General features: G+C 44.2%; 2 protein-coding genes across 3 annotated transcripts; both read right to left on the bottom strand.

Annotated features, from left to right (window-relative positions):
• Positions 1-410: 410 nt before the first annotated feature.
• zgc:174877 (uncharacterized protein LOC570025 homolog) lies at positions 411-4,545 on the bottom strand. Its single transcript, XM_060044665.1, has 5 exons — positions 4,343-4,545; positions 3,674-3,904; positions 2,941-3,189; positions 1,835-2,038; positions 411-1,619 (listed from the first exon to the last, which is right to left on the bottom strand). The coding sequence occupies exons 2-5, from the start codon at positions 3,888-3,890 to the stop codon at positions 1,240-1,242; spliced, it is 1,050 nt and encodes a 349-aa protein (XP_059900648.1). The 5' UTR covers positions 3,891-3,904; positions 4,343-4,545; the 3' UTR covers positions 411-1,239.
• Positions 4,546-5,224: 679 nt separating this feature from the next.
• Positions 5,225-13,203, bottom strand: anxa13 (annexin A13). Of its 2 annotated transcripts, none has more exons than XM_060044666.1 (11): positions 13,041-13,203; positions 12,094-12,169; positions 11,397-11,491; positions 10,882-11,052; positions 10,351-10,384; positions 9,626-9,705; positions 8,344-8,412; positions 8,083-8,184; positions 7,639-7,714; positions 7,147-7,259; positions 5,225-6,586 (listed from the first exon to the last, which is right to left on the bottom strand). In XM_060044666.1, exons 1-11 carry the CDS (start codon positions 13,053-13,055, stop codon positions 6,467-6,469), a joined length of 951 nt encoding a protein of 316 aa, XP_059900649.1. In that variant the 5' UTR covers positions 13,056-13,203; the 3' UTR covers positions 5,225-6,466. The 2 variants fall into 2 exon arrangements, with proteins under 2 accessions (XP_059900649.1, XP_059900651.1); XM_060044668.1 differs by having other exon boundaries at positions 10,882-11,049.
• Between the last annotated feature and the right edge of the window lie 1,878 nt (positions 13,204-15,081).

Here is a 15,081-nt window from a genome sequence, read left to right as displayed (position 1 = left end):
GACAGAGAGTGAGAGAAATACACATTATAGCAGTGATGCGATGGCCCTTACATAATAAAGGGTCGGCCTACCTTCCTTGTAAGCTTATATGAAGCCCACTACTAATTCATAGACATGGTTTCTATGTTTTCCAAGTCATTTTCATTGAACGGTAAAAAATATGTTTTTAACGTATAGGCCTATCCAATTTTATACAAAAGTGATCATGAAAAGAATCCCACAGGTGAAGAATTTGTATTTAGGGCAATACTGTTGAGTAGGACTATTTCAGAGTAATATTAATCTTCAAGGTTGTCCACGAAAACAGTTGTAAAGACAACAGTTTCTCATTGTACACTTACCCAATAGTTTAGGAATAGCCGACATTATAGAAAATGTATGGTGCAAATAACGACAAAGGGGATGTTAAATTGTAAATCAAAACGAAAAGTTCACTATTTGACTTTAAATGGGTTTGTATAGGTCAGCACTGCCATCGTGTGGAAATCTTCATCATAGCACTTAAATATCAATTTCAGAAAAAAAAAGATCCACACCTGTTAAACATTCAAAATATCTGGGATAAAACTTTTAGGCTATATTACATTTAGGGTCTTGCAGACATGCAGAAAAACCTGGCTATTTAAAAGGACCCATTCATTTGTGACCTACTGAAAATCGTTAGACTTTAACAAAGTTAGTGTGCATAGGCCTATACAGCATATGCTTTAGTAGATTTCCACCTCCTTTACATAATAAAAGCATTCAAAATATGTGAGAAAAATAGGTAGAACATTGGACCTTGGAAGCTATTTTCTGACCTCATGTATGTTGCGTCTATTTGCTACTCTGCACAAACTTAAAATAGTTCTCAGCTGCTACCAAAACAGTCTGTACGGCTATGCACATAAACTCCAGTAATGGAAATACCATACAAAGATACCAGTAGTGATTGTTAATTAAATAAAGTATATTAAAAAACATATATAATCAATTCGAAGTGTCCATTTCAAGGATAATATTACTTAAAAACAAGGCTACGGTAGCGTTATTACATAAACACGACCTTTAGAACCCGGGGAAGAATTAACAAATAGGCTACACATCACAGTGTTTCTTCTAAAAATAGAATGATAAGTCAGCGTTGGAAAGCCAGCCTAGCTTTGCCGTGGGTCTGTGTGACCGAGGTAGCCCGAAAATGATCCTGCACATCAGAGCGACAGACAGACGGCCGCTTGTATTTCCTGCTACCGTCGCTCCTTAACTCAGCACAATGCTCTCGATGTCGCCCCCCAGTGGCTGGAAGTGAGGCTGCACCCCGCGGCCCCTCTTCACCGAGATGGGCAGCAGCTCTCCATTGGTCTTCATCAGGTCTATCCTCCTCGACAGGTCCGCGTCACAGTCGATGCAGAGGGCGCAGCGCTGGGCGTAGTTTACCAGAGTCTCCTCGCCGTGGCGGAAGGTGCCCACCAGGGCGGCGGTGTCCTTGCAGGCCAGGTGGAGCTCTGCGATGGACGCCGTGTTGGCGATGGTGTTGCGGTCGATGCCGTAGTGGCGGAAGGCCTTGGTCATGTTCTTCTTCTTGTTGTAGGCGGCGAGGACCTGCTTGTAGCGGTGGATGACGTACTGGATGCCCGTGGCTTGGAGAGGGAAGAGAGCAGGAGATTAGCTAAACAGAAAATAAGATGCAACTAAAATTCTCTTCTCAAATAGAACTCAAGTAAGAACTGCCACCTGTATTTGGTGCAGTAAAAAGTGGTAATGATGCATCCCTTTGTGATGATAATGATGCTCATAGAATCATTTATTAATGATGAATAATAAGTTATAACAATCATAATCATTGTGCTCTCACCTCTCTTCCTGCTGTAGTCCTTTCCTCTCTTCCCTCTCTTCCTGTCCTTGCTGCGTCGCTTCCTGCGGTGCTCGCTGGTCGCCATGGAAACGTCTGTCGAGATGGACACATCCGAGTCGCTGTCGTTGCTGAGGGAGTCGCTGGACCCCACGCGCTCCCGCTCTCTCTTACGGGACCGGGCCTCCACGTGCGGCGGTTTAGGACCTGCGGGCCGAGGACGACCAGGATTGTTTTTTCAGGGTTATATTTTGGTTTATTGCATTGAGAAGATTCCTTTCCATTTATGACGATAATCTTTGGTTTATCCAAAGTGAGGCAGGGCTTGAGGATGCCTACAGTTAGTTTGCACACATGGGGGGGGGGGAATCGAACCTAGGCCTCTTTGGCAAGGATTTGCACACCACAGCCACTAGTCAAACAGCGTTACTGAATGTCACATTTTCAGTGGCAATTTTTGGCAAATATATTCAAGGATCATCCCCTGACCGACATAATGACACACATTCAGGGGCATTATTGGTCAGATTATCTCCTTACTTTCAACAATATGTCATGTGACCTACGGTTAGCAGAGAGTGACCGACAGGAGGGTAACCGACCAGAGAGTGACCGACCGGAGAGTGACCGACCGGAGAGTGACCGACAGGAGAGTGACTGACCGGAGAGTGACCGACCAGAGTGACCGCCAGGAGAGTGACCGACAGGAGAGTGACCGACCAGAGTGACCGCCAGGAGAGTGACCGCCAGGAGAGTGACCGACCGGAGAGTGACCGACCAGAGTGACCGACCGGAGAGTGACCGACCGGAGAGTGACCGACAGGAGAGTGACCGACCGGAGAGTGACCGACCAGAGTGACCGCCAGGAGAGTGACCGCCAGGAGAGTGACCGACCGGAGAGTGACCGACCAGAGTGACCGCCAGGAGAGTGACCGACCAGAGTGACCGCCAGGAGAGTGACCGCCAGGAGAGTAACCGACCGGAGAGTGACCGACCAGAGTGACCGACCGGAGAGTGACCGACCGGAGAGTGACCGCCAGGAGAGTGACCGACCGGAGAGTGACCGACCGGAGAGTGACCGACAGGAGAGTGACAACAGGGTGACCGACCTTCAGCGGCGGCGGCGGTGGTGGCCGTGGCGGCGGCAGCAGCGGGCTGGCTGGGCGGCGCGTAGGCAGCCGACGGGCGGTTGCTGGTGAGGTTCTCGATCTGGCTGCGCAGGAACTTCCTGTCCTGCATCAGGTCCTCCACCTGCCGCTCCAGGGCAGCGATGCGGTCCTGCTTCCGCTCCAACAAACACTGCAGCTTGGTGATGGTCATCAGGACCCTGGGCGGGAGACCCTCAGTGGCAGAGCCCGCTGGGGGGGGGGGGGGGGGGGGGGAAGAGAGAGAGAGAGAGAGAGAGAGAGAGAGAGAGAGAGAGAGAGAGAGAGAGAGAGAGAGAGAGAGAGAGAGAGAGAGAGAGAGAGAGAGAATTAAAGGCAGAGTTGCTAAGTTGCAGCCGTTATCAAGTTGGGCTATTCTGTATGTTTACCTGCTGAGGGAAACCCGCCTTGAAAGAGCAGGTGTACATTACATTTACAAAATAATTCTGCACTCTCTACTGTGCAAATAAATGTCTCACTAATGGATGGATGGGTTAACCAAATATGTGTATGGGTTTGTATAAAAAATATATATATACGTATATACGTTGTGCTTTGTGCACCGTAAATGTGTTTTAACATGCCAATAAAGCTCTTAATTTAATTATTTAGAGTTAATTTACGCAATAAACACACAAATAGAATGAATAGCCTAAAACAACAGTATCTAATTATTTTAAGTCTTTGGGTTTCTTACATGACATGGCGCTACTGGGCGTGTTGTCCTGCACGACATCGGGTCCGTTCCCCCCCGTGTGTAGGTTCTCCCACTTGATGATGCTCAGCTCGTCCTGCTCCTGCTTGGGCCAGGCCGGGTTCAGGGCCCGGTGGTCTCCAAGCCGGACCGAGCTGGAGTCTATCTCGGGGAGAGCCCCACTCGGGGAGTACGAGGATGTCTGCCATAGAGACGACATGGTTCCCCGGAAAGCTGTTCAGGGACAATAAAGGAGCAGAGGAGGATTCAATACAAAACTAAGAGCTGAGACGTCAGATTGTCTCGATGAAGGGAGGGACCAGACCGGACGTAGTGCATCATTCATCATCACTTCATGTTTCCATGGAAATGGTACCCAGGCGGACCACAACACCTCCATCATGGTTGCAAGCCAACCACTTAGCGTGGATTAACGTGCACCTTACAACGTAAGAGCGACAGTTAGCATAACCACACACATATAAAAGATATTTAATAACATATACGCCTACATATCATCTTATATGCGCTTATAGCGAGCGCTATTCGTAGTGTCGGTTATAGTGCATGATCGTTTAACTATAATTGCTTTCGGCTAGCAAAATGGAAGCTATGAGCTTCAATAATTCACCGGCTTGGAAAATAACCACCGAACGATGCTTTCATATTTACCTTTCCACTACTCAACCGTGACGAAACGCGTCCTCCTCTCTGTCTGCACCGCACTGCGTTGAACGTTACCCCAGATTTAGATATTTAAACCGATTGTCTTCCTGAAAGCGGTGACCATCGGGGATAGTGGGGACACCAACACGCCTGTGGTGGGGGGGGGTGGCGCTAGAGAACCGCTTTGTCTCCCACAGGCACCGCTCCTCCAGCAGAGAGAGAGAATCATTCATCCAACAGCATTAATTATTAACCAACCAGGAAACAGTCCTGGAAAGGACGAATTTCAGGACAAAGTTTAATCATCAACATGTTAACGTAAAGACAATAGAAAGGCTGGTTAGAAGGAAATGCATTTTTGACGTGCCTTGGTGCATAATATGCATAACATAATAACCATAGGGTGCAAATAAAACCGACAATGATATTTTTTCTTAGGACTCTTTATTTTATGTATTTTTTTCGAGTTAGATTTAAGTTCTTTGGCTCAATTGAGACAGTTATTGGTCCCATTTCATAACTAACCAGGCCGAAGTATATATATTAGATATTACAATATTAATACCATTACACTTGCACCATTACATATCATGTCATCTTTCTTCCAATTTCAGTGGCAATGTTTAACAATGTTCACAATACTAACATTTTGAGTGTTCAATAGGTTAAAATACAGCTGCCATTTTAGAATACACAAACAAGTGTCATTAAATGAGGTTGGCAGTTTCTGATTAGGTCATCTTGTGTCACATATTAAGACCACCTAAATAAAGAATATGTTTGCACAAAGGTTAACACATCTACAATCCTACACTAAATACAATTTTTAGTTTTAATAGGCTATACTGCGTTAGTCTGGTAATGAAAAAATAGCACACGACGAGGTACTTGTGGACTGATCCAAACTGGGTTTTCTTTGTGCACATTGGGTTAAAAACAGCATCAATCAATACACAACTTTCAAAAGACACTCACAAAAATAGAAAGTCTCCATTGTGGAACAGTTGTGATCAAAAAAGTCCTTAATGTCAACATTTCATTTCCTTCATATATATTTATAGATCGTTATTACCATCATCATCATCATCATCATCATCATCATCCAACAGATCTCTTTCTTCATACAACAAAAATTACGACATGCGGCGTACAACAGTTGCATAGCATTTAGCATTAGCGGTAAAACTAAACATTCACTGAACATTCAGTGTTGGTGCACCTAGCCAAAGATACTGACCCTTAAATGTTTGTTTTTGTATTCAAGTTGAGTCCCCTAACTCCCTCTGATTCCCATAACAGTGAAAAGACAGGGCTTTGCACGGCGCACACAGTGGTAATATATAATCATTTATATAATCAAGGCGTACTGTAGACCGACCAGACTGTCAAAATGCTGTGTTCATGCCACATTGAAAGCAAGTTGCTAAACTGGACGCTACAGTCAGTGAGGGCAGCAGACTGAGTATTAATAACTACTAGGGCCAGGGATATCCATGTCAATACTGGTTATCATGTTATCTAGCTGTAGAGTTTCATCAGCAGGAGCCAAAACATTGACCCACTGAACTAAACTTAAATACAATACTGACGACGAGAAACCCTACACGGTGGAATTGGATTTCGGGAGATTGTTGATTTGCATTTCATGCTACAGGAAAATAGGTGTATAGTGGTAACAAAACACAAACACAACCAGATTCAGCGCTAACAAACGTAGCCTCTCTGAGTTCTGTCGCTAGCTGTTATTAACCCTCTCCATCTTTCTCTCCCTCCCGCTCGCCCCAACAGAAAGTTCCGGAGTTTGAAGTTTGGACCGATTGTAAATAGTGTTAGTTCAGTTGCAGCAGAACCCGTAGCCCAGTCAGGACCACCTACTGGCTCCATCAGTCTGTCTGTCTGTCTGTCCGAATGTCTGTGTGACCCACTGTCCGTCTGTCTGTCTCACTGTCTGTGTGACCCACTGTCCGTCTGTCTGTCTCACTGTCTGTGTGCCCCACAGATTTTCTGTCTCACTGTCTGTCTGTCTCCCTGCCAGTCTGTCTGTCTTTTTGTCTCTCCCCCTGTCCGTCCGTCCGTCCGTCCGTCCGTCTGTCTGTGTGTGTCTGTGTGTGAGCGTGTGAGTGTGTGTGTTTAGTGGCAGAGGGCCAGCAGCAGGCGTTTGTAGTCCCCGCTGCACTCGTCCCTGATGGCGTCCTTCAGGGACACATCGTACTTCTCCAGGTACATGTCTTTGATGGTCTCCAGGTCGTACTGCCCACGGATAATAGCACGTTATTATTAAAAATATTATTATAATTCAGCCACCACCTCTTCCTAATGCAATCATTTCGGGAGCCACAAAAGTTGACAGATAGTATAGTTTAGTGCAGTACAGTATAATATAGTATTATAGTTCTGTTACCTTTACCTATAGTGTAGTACAGTACAGTACGGTACAGTAGTATAGTATATATGTACAAATATATATATACATATACTATAGTAGTCTAGCAATAGCGCTTGATGATAATATAGAGTAGTATAGTACAGTCATACAACATTTAGTATATATATTAGTGTTATAGTATAGTATCTCGTTACCTCGGAGCAGTTGATGATGATGATAGTAAAGTGTAGTACAGTATAACATATAGTATATATATATATATTAGTTGTATAGTATAGTAAAGTGTAGTACAGTACAGTAGTATAACATATATATATATATTAGTGGTATAGTATAGTACAGTATAGTAGTATAACATAATATATATATATATATATATATATATATACATATATATTAGTGGTATGGTATGGTAAAGCGTTACCTCCGAGCGTGTGACGATGATGCGTATGAGCGTGTCGTCGTCGGTGCCAACCCCCTTCATGGCCTTGTTGAGCCTCCTGGCGAAGTACAGCTGGGGGTTCTTAGCCGCTCGCACTGCGGGGAGGAGGGGGGAACGACAGCGTGTGATTGGCCCATCGTTGTCACGTGACATGAGACAACAGGAAGAAGATAGTCTTGTTGATTGTAAATAAATATAATATAATATTTTATAATAAAAAAATCAATCCAACGCATACAAATAATCTATTGGCAGATGCAGCATTGCAATTTAATTACTTTATTGATATTACTCCAAAAAAATGTTTTTGAATGTCAAACATAGTATAATAATTCATATTGAATACATCTCTAGATAGGTATTTATGCATGAAATGTATTCAAATAATGCAATAGCAGCAATTGTGTTACTATTTCTTAATTCAATATTGACTGTAATTCCGTAAGTGAGAGGGCATTTAAACGTCATACAGACCGAGAGCGACGTAGCACTTCTTCAGAGTTCCCCCTGTCTCGTTCTCGATGGCGTCCAGGATCTCTGTTCCCGACAGCTACGGAGAGAAGACAACACTTAAATCACAACACTAGACTTAACGATTAGCTAAGTTAAGGCATCGTCAGATGCTTCTCCCAAACTGCCATGCATAGCAATTACTTCTATCCTCATTAATTATGTTATATTAGAACACGGCATCCAGTCTGATTCCCACTGGGAATACCCAATGCTAAGAATGTATTCACATAAGTTATTGTGAAACACTTTGCATAAATGCGTCCAGTAAATGGCATATTAAATATATATATATTCAGCTATTTTGATGTTCTTGCTGGTTTATATAGCATTATTATTCGTTTAGATAGCATTATTATTATTATTATTATTATTACTACTATATTATTACTACATTGTTTGTCCTACCTGCTCATAGGCCTTGAAGGTAGACTGCAGCTGGAGGTAGTTCCTGTTTGCCAGGACGAAGCTGAAGGTGGACTCATCTGTCCCGAAGCATCCCTCGCCAGCCTACCGGGAGATGGGGTGTACTGTCTATACAAACCTTTGATTCACGCTCTGACATCGCTAAGTAACCACGACACTGCTAATATTCCATAGGGGAAGCCTATTGGTTTGGATTGGATTTAAAAAAAACGATTTTGTGCCATCACATTGATGTCATTCTACCTCAAACAGCGCGGTGGCGTCCTGTTCAGCCAACTCCTCGTCCACCTCATAGCTCTCATCCCGGGTACCCTGTGGGGGAGGGGAAGAGTGAGAGAGAGTGAGAGTGAGAGTGAGAGAGAGAGAGAGGAACGAGTGGAGAGAGCAAGCAAACAGATTAAAAAGAGGAGGGGAATAGAATAAAAGGAGAGGGAGAAAAAAAAGGAGAGATAAAAGGGAGAGGAGGGGAGAGAGATTGTGGGAGCGAGGGGGGGAGAGCGGTCAGTTGCATGCTGATGTGAGGTTCCTCTGTCTGCCTGGAGTCACCCTATCCTCACCCCACCTTACTAATGGATATGTACCTGGAAAGCTGCCAGAGACAGAGAGGGCAAGTCTGTGTTTGTGTGTGTGTATGTGTTTGGGTGTGTGTTTTTGTGTGTACCTTATTATACCTGTGCGTGCGTGTGTGTGTGTGTGTGTGTGTGTGTGTGTGTGTGTGTGTGTGTGTGTGTGTGTGTGTGTGTGTGTGTGTGTGTGTGTGTGTGTGTGTGTGTGCGTGCGTGCGTGCGTGCGTGCGTGCGTGCGTGCGTGCATATGTGAGAGAGAAGACAATGAGGGTATTTACATGGAAGAGAATGTGAGTGTGGGTGTGTGTGTGTATAAGCGAGTGCATGCGTTTATACCTGTGTGTGTAGGCTGGAGTGTGTTTGTATGTTTGCAAATGCGACTGTGACCATGCGTGTGTGTACATGTGTGCGTCTGAATGTGTGCACGTATGTGAGTGCTTGGCGGTTTGTCAAGAGCGAAAATGAGGCTGCTAGGAGCTTGACTTGAGTCCCAAAATACACGATTCGTTACAGCCTCAGTGTAATAGTAGTGTTGTTCGGTCATGCAGCACTCAGAATTTAATGAGTTGCTCCATTATGGATCGTAACCTTGTATGCTCGATTGTTTTTCAGCCTCACTTGTAAAGTGTCCATTCAATTTGCCACTAAATATAGAACTAAACGTATGATTAAATGTATAGCCAAAATGTATGGGTAGATGTATAGCTAAATAAATGCATGGCCAAATGTATGAAAAAATATGGAACTGAATCTATGACTAAATGTATAGTTAAATAAATGTATGACTAAACAGATAAATATGTAGCTAAATGTAGGTCTGAATGTATGACTAAATATATTATATAAATGCAGGATGAGGGATGGTTAGGGGCTCAATGCAGGTCAGAAGCGTGGGCTTCAGTACCGTAGACATGGTGAGTTCACTTCCATAGCCCCTTCCTACCCCAGAAGGACTGTACCTGGAGCAGAGCTGTGAGCAGGTTCCTCACGTCCCCACTGGTGTCTCCGTCAATGTCCTCCTCAAGGTCACGCTCGTGGACTATATTAACAAAGACAAACAAACATTAAGGAATATGGAGTTAGACTGAGCTGAAAAGGTCCTTCAAAAGAAAAATAGCATTTCAAAGCCATTTAGAGATATTCGATATTCTTGTTCAGCTGGATTGTAACTGAAATGGGCAAAAACTGTTTGAAAGTTACATTTTCTAGTTAAGACTATTTCCAAAAGGTATTATTAGTAAGACTGTTATTTTGAATATCAAATATCTAAATAACATACAGTATGACGTTTTCTATTTACTGTAAAGACATAATGTGCTGTTACATGTTACATGGGATGTGTAGAGAACACAGCGTTGACTGAAGACTGTGTTTAGTCAACGTCATGGAAAATCAGGGGCTTGAAGGGGCGATCAACAGGAAGTAGTGCCAGGTTGGGAAGATCTCATTGGCTGTCGCTAACAAAGCGTAAACACAAGACCCGGTCATTGCCCGGAACAACTGACTCAAGGCTTGAACTTCCTTCAAAGTTCATAATCTGAGGAAGCGGACTCAATGTTGTACTAATGTTTTAGTGTGGTGGCGGATATGTCCTGTCGAAATGACCCATGAACATGATGAAACTTAAGATTGTCATAGTTTGTAAAGCATATTAGAGTCCTTTGAACCCTTGCAGATTACTCACCCTGGAAATAGCATTCTTTGAACATGTGAACGTCCTGCAAGGTAACACGAATAAGAAAACACAAATCAGGGTTATATTGCTGACGGTAATTGTTGAAAAACATTATATTCTACAGAGTTTATCCATCTATCAGAGCTAACATGTCCTCCGACATCTACAGAGACACATATTGGTGTACTTAGCACAGTAGGGTACCTTGGATGTTAGGATACTTAGAATGTTACGGTACCTAGCAAGTTATATAGCATGCTTAGCAGGGTGGTCCTGAAAAACAGTGACTAAATCAAGTCTAGATTATATCCGATTAAATTAACTCAGTTTATCACCCGGAATATAATTAATTTGCCACTACAACAGAGAATAAGTCGCCATTGGTATATAAAGCTGAAAGAAAGCAAGAGACTGTTTAGCTCCTCACAGTAGACAAAGATTCTATAAATAATAAGACAGTAACAGTAACAGTTGAGCAGCTCACAGTAGATAAAGCTTCGATATAGAACAACAGAGTAGCAGTAACAGTTTAGGGCTCACAGCGTTGGTGGCAGTACACAGGATCTCCACCAGGACGTCCTCGTCGGTACCCGCCCCCTTCATGGCCTTCCTCAGCTCCTTCACGGCGTAGATCACCGGCAGGTCCAGCATCGCCAAGATGGCGTTCTCAAAGTTCCCCGCCAGCTCCTTCTGCAACACCTCCACCAGCTCCTGTTCCGAACCCGGGGGCGAGAGAGAGACAGACACAACCAATGGACAGGGATAGAGAGAAAGGAAAATGAGGGGAGGGAAACACCAAAGAAAATGGGATGCAGAATGGAGAGGATTTTTTGAAATACGCCTGGAAATGTGAGTCAGAGTTAGAGCAGCAGAGAAACACTGAATGAGAGTTAAATATAATGTTATTTTATCTTATTGGAGGTTTCAATTGAATCTTTAAACTGAATTCAAACAATAAATCCAGAGATCTGGCAAAGCCAGCCGCAGCAATAGAGAATAGACGATAACGAAAGGTGAAAATAAAGGTAGAGATATGGTGTGAAAGGTTGACTCACATCGTCGTACTTCTCAAAGTACGCCTGTTTGATCTCCTGCCGCTGGTCGGCGCTGCGGTTGGCCAGGATGTCGATGATAGCCTGCTCATCGGTGCCTGGGATAAAGCGGAGACAAAATGATATCTTCTAACACGTTTTTGATAACTGTGCGCATATCTTTGATAACTGAACTGTACGGGGTGTAATAAAGCTGGAAGATTATATATCTAGCTGAACTAGTGAAATATTAACATAATCTGTCTAATATTTATAGATACAAATCTATAGACAAACACTTATAGAGCCATTGACGCCTAACCGAATACCGCGCGCACACACACACACACACACACACACACACACACACACACACACACACACACACACACACACACACACACACACACACACACACACACACACACACACACACACACACACACACACACACACACACACAGAAAGCCTGTGGTTGTTTCCTACCGAGCCAGGCTGTACTGACTGAAGTGTGTCATGAGGTTTAGATTTTATTCTTGGAACCACAAACACACCCAGTCCATTCAGCCAAAGAATCGGATTGGTTTAAAATGAGTCAGCTGGCTAATTGGTTCCCAAAAGATAAAAAAAAAACGCTGTAATGGTAGTCTACTAAACCCATACAAACACAAAACAGATTGGGATATACTCATACAGTAAAATACTTCCAGAAAAGTCTTACCAAAGCCTTTGCACGCTTTACGAATTCCCTTGATGTCGGCCATGACATCAAAGTCCTCACAGGGGAAGACGGTGGGCTACTCAAGCAAAGAAAACAAGAAATACTTGATGAATACAATATTTACAAAAGTGTCATCCATATTATTAGTTTGAATCACCTCGGCCTGTTATGTGATGTGGTACACATTATATGGTAGACCAGCAGGCATGTGGGTTATGGTCGTGTTGAGTGACCAAATAGCCCAGTGTTTGGTCGGCCTCAGCTGCTGCTGTCTACCCTAAAACAAACTTGGTTGGGTGCAGGGAAAGGGGCCCATGAGTTGGGCCCTCGTCAAAAGGCCTCCCTCCCCCTCTCCCTCTATCTCTCCCTCCCTCCCTTCTCTCCTCACTATTGACCCAGACTCATGCAACGGAGCCGTACGGGTTCCGCAGGGGAGTGGCCGGTCCCCTGCCACGGAGCCTAAGCACTTTGTAGATCACAAATGCACCACGTCAGATGTAGACACGCACCATAACGGAATACAAACAGCCTTTTAACATTGAAACACTTCTGTTATGAACCGTATCATACACGACGATTAAAGGGACCTTGAAATGAAACTCTTCCTATAGCCACGGTTGTAGGCTTGCATTGTTACGGGTTATTCCAATACAAAAATAGTGCCACGGTGGAATACTGGCGATACCTTAAAAAAAAAAAAAAATACTATATACTATGATAAAACCTTAAGACTCCAGATCAGTATAGGCTACTGATCTAGAGTCTTAAGGCAATCGGTTGTTCCCATCCCCGCCCCGTTACCTTCATGAAATAACCGGTTGGCCTAACGTTACAATAAACACCCTAGAAAGCCCTGTCCTGGGTGTAGAAGGATCTGGATCTACTAAGATATCCTCATCGCTAAGCAATTTATATAGCTGTGTAGAAAGGTTAATAATGTTACCCACTTGGCAGTTTCCCATTTTGAGTTTTGTCGGGTTGTTGTAGCGGTAGAAGTACGGCGCTGGTCAAAGTTGTGTAGCGGCGCTGGTTGTGGTGCGGGTCCGTCCAAGAGAGGCGCTCAGCTGGGGGGGGGGAAATCAGTGTCAGACGTCATCACGCAGGTCGGGGGCGAAGGAGTGCGTCAAGCGTCAAATTAACCATTTACTGTGCACCACATTCCCTTGCTTCTAACGTAATTTCAATGTTTGAGACAAAACATGGGGGTTGATGCTAAAGACATCCGATACGAATTGATGATACAATTGACTAATTTATCAGTGACATTCTACATTTATTTCATCACTTTGTATTATTATAATCTCGACAGGCGCCCTTGACAAGACTGAGCAAACTGATTCAAACTAACTTACAAACTAACTTCTCAAATGTCTACTTAGTTTTCTGTATTGCTTGTCTGATGTGCATTACAGTGAGAAGACCTGCTATACTTTTAATAACAAGTAGGCAACTGCTTTGTGTGCTCAGTTATAATAACTAAACTGACCTGAGCAGCCCTCCTCAGCCCCCGCTCATTGGTCGGTTCTGTGTGTGTGTTTATGTTTGTATGTGTGTGTGTGTCATATATTATATATTATGAAACAACCACAGGCTTTCTGTGTGTGTGTGTGTGTGTGTGTGTGTGTGTGTGTGTGTGTGTGTGTGTGTGTGTGTGTGTGTGTGTGTGTGTGTGTGTGTGTGTGTGCGCGCGAGTGCGTGCGTGCGTGCGTGCGTGCGTGCGTGCGTGCGTGCGTGCGTGCGTGCGCGTGTGTGTGTGTGTGTGTGTGTGTGTGTGTGTGTGTGTGTGTGTGTGTGTGTGTGTGTTCCTGTTCACACTTCTCGCCACCTGAAGGTATTTGTATGCAAAAATGTGCCCATAGTCATCACTGACACACAAAGGCTGAAAGATAACTTATCACTAAAGGGCAGAGTCAAATACAGAGTTTGGTCCACAAACCCGTTTAATCTAGTTTCTCATGTGACACTTCGTATAATGCAGCCTGGAAGGACACCCTAACCGTTTGGACAGGCCACTGGGCCAGGTCTGAGCTCTGATTGGCCGGATTCCATGAGTCTAAATGTGGGACCAATGGCTGACTATAATCACAAATCCAATAGCTAACGGAAGTGAGGGTGCTAAACCGCGTGAGGGCAACGTGTTGTGCGGACTGTTCACCACTGAGCTTTGGTTTAATGTCTGTGTCTGTGTTTGTATAGTACTAGTGTCCTTAGTTTCCCCTGGCTGACATGGGCCCGGTTTGACTCGCAGCCAGAACGGGAACGAGACCCAGGGATCCTTTGTAGAGGACCTGCATGAGAGAGGGATGGAGGGAGAGAGAGAGAGAGAGAGAGAGAGAGAGAGAGAGAGAGAGAGAGAGAGAGAGAGAGAGAGAGAGAGAGAGAGAGAGAGAGAGAGAGAGAGAGAGAGAGAGAGAGAGAGAGTGAGTGAGTGTGAGTGTGAGTGTGAGAGAGAGAGAGAGAGAGAGTGTGAGAGTGTGAGAGAGAGAGAGAGACCCATAATGTAAGATACAAGATACCATGGCAACCACGATTATCAAACAGACCCTTCGGAGCTACTATTTTACGATATTTTACGACACTTTAAAACAAATAATGCACAGTGAACTGTGATTAAATGTCATTAAGGAGCAGGTAGGGATAAGGGGTCATCTTCCTCAATATGCTACCGGTTGTTGACATTTGGGCTCCAACTCAGATCCATTAGAGTAGAGTCTAATGGACAACCGGATAGCTTAGTGGAGTTATGGTCTACTGACCATAGAGAGATGGTCTACTGACCATAAGTAGCGATGGTCTACTGACCATAACTCCACTCAGCTTTCCTGCCCAACATTAACAAACATTTCCGCTCCATGACCACACCTGCGTGAAGTTGGCACCCCATGTGTAAAAAAAACATGTAAAACTATTTCAGATCGTTTGTGCTTCGTTTGTGCACGTTTGTGCACGACAAATGAAAATTTGTGCTCATACCGTTTTTGAGATATC

Source organism: Gadus macrocephalus, chromosome 23 (assembly GCF_031168955.1).
Source record: "Gadus macrocephalus chromosome 23, ASM3116895v1".
Taxonomy (NCBI): domain Eukaryota; kingdom Metazoa; phylum Chordata; class Actinopteri; order Gadiformes; family Gadidae; genus Gadus; species Gadus macrocephalus.
This window is presented reverse-complemented; position numbering and strand designations above follow the sequence as displayed.

What these genes read in the sequence shown, in the direction of transcription:
- zgc:174877 (XM_060044665.1), bottom strand. Translation starts at nt 3,890, where the DNA reads ATGTCGTCTCTATGGCAGACATCCTCGTACTCCCCGAGTGGGGCTCTC. An exon ending in CACCGCCGCCGCCGCTGAAG is followed by an intron (nt 2,039 to 2,940) that starts GTCGGTCACCCT and finishes CTCGGCCCGCAG; the next exon opens with GTCCTAAACCGCCGCACGTG. An exon ending in GGACTACAGCAGGAAGAGAG is followed by an intron (nt 1,620 to 1,834) that starts GTGAGAGCACAA and finishes TCCCTCTCCAAG; the next exon opens with CCACGGGCATCCAGTACGTC.
- anxa13 (XM_060044666.1), bottom strand. An exon ending in ACGCCACCGCGCTGTTTGAG is followed by an intron (nt 8,185 to 8,343) that starts GTAGAATGACAT and finishes ATCTCCCGGTAG; the next exon opens with GCTGGCGAGGGATGCTTCGG. An exon ending in CCTTCAAGGCCTATGAGCAG is followed by an intron (nt 7,715 to 8,082) that starts GTAGGACAAACA and finishes TTCTCTCCGTAG; the next exon opens with CTGTCGGGAACAGAGATCCT.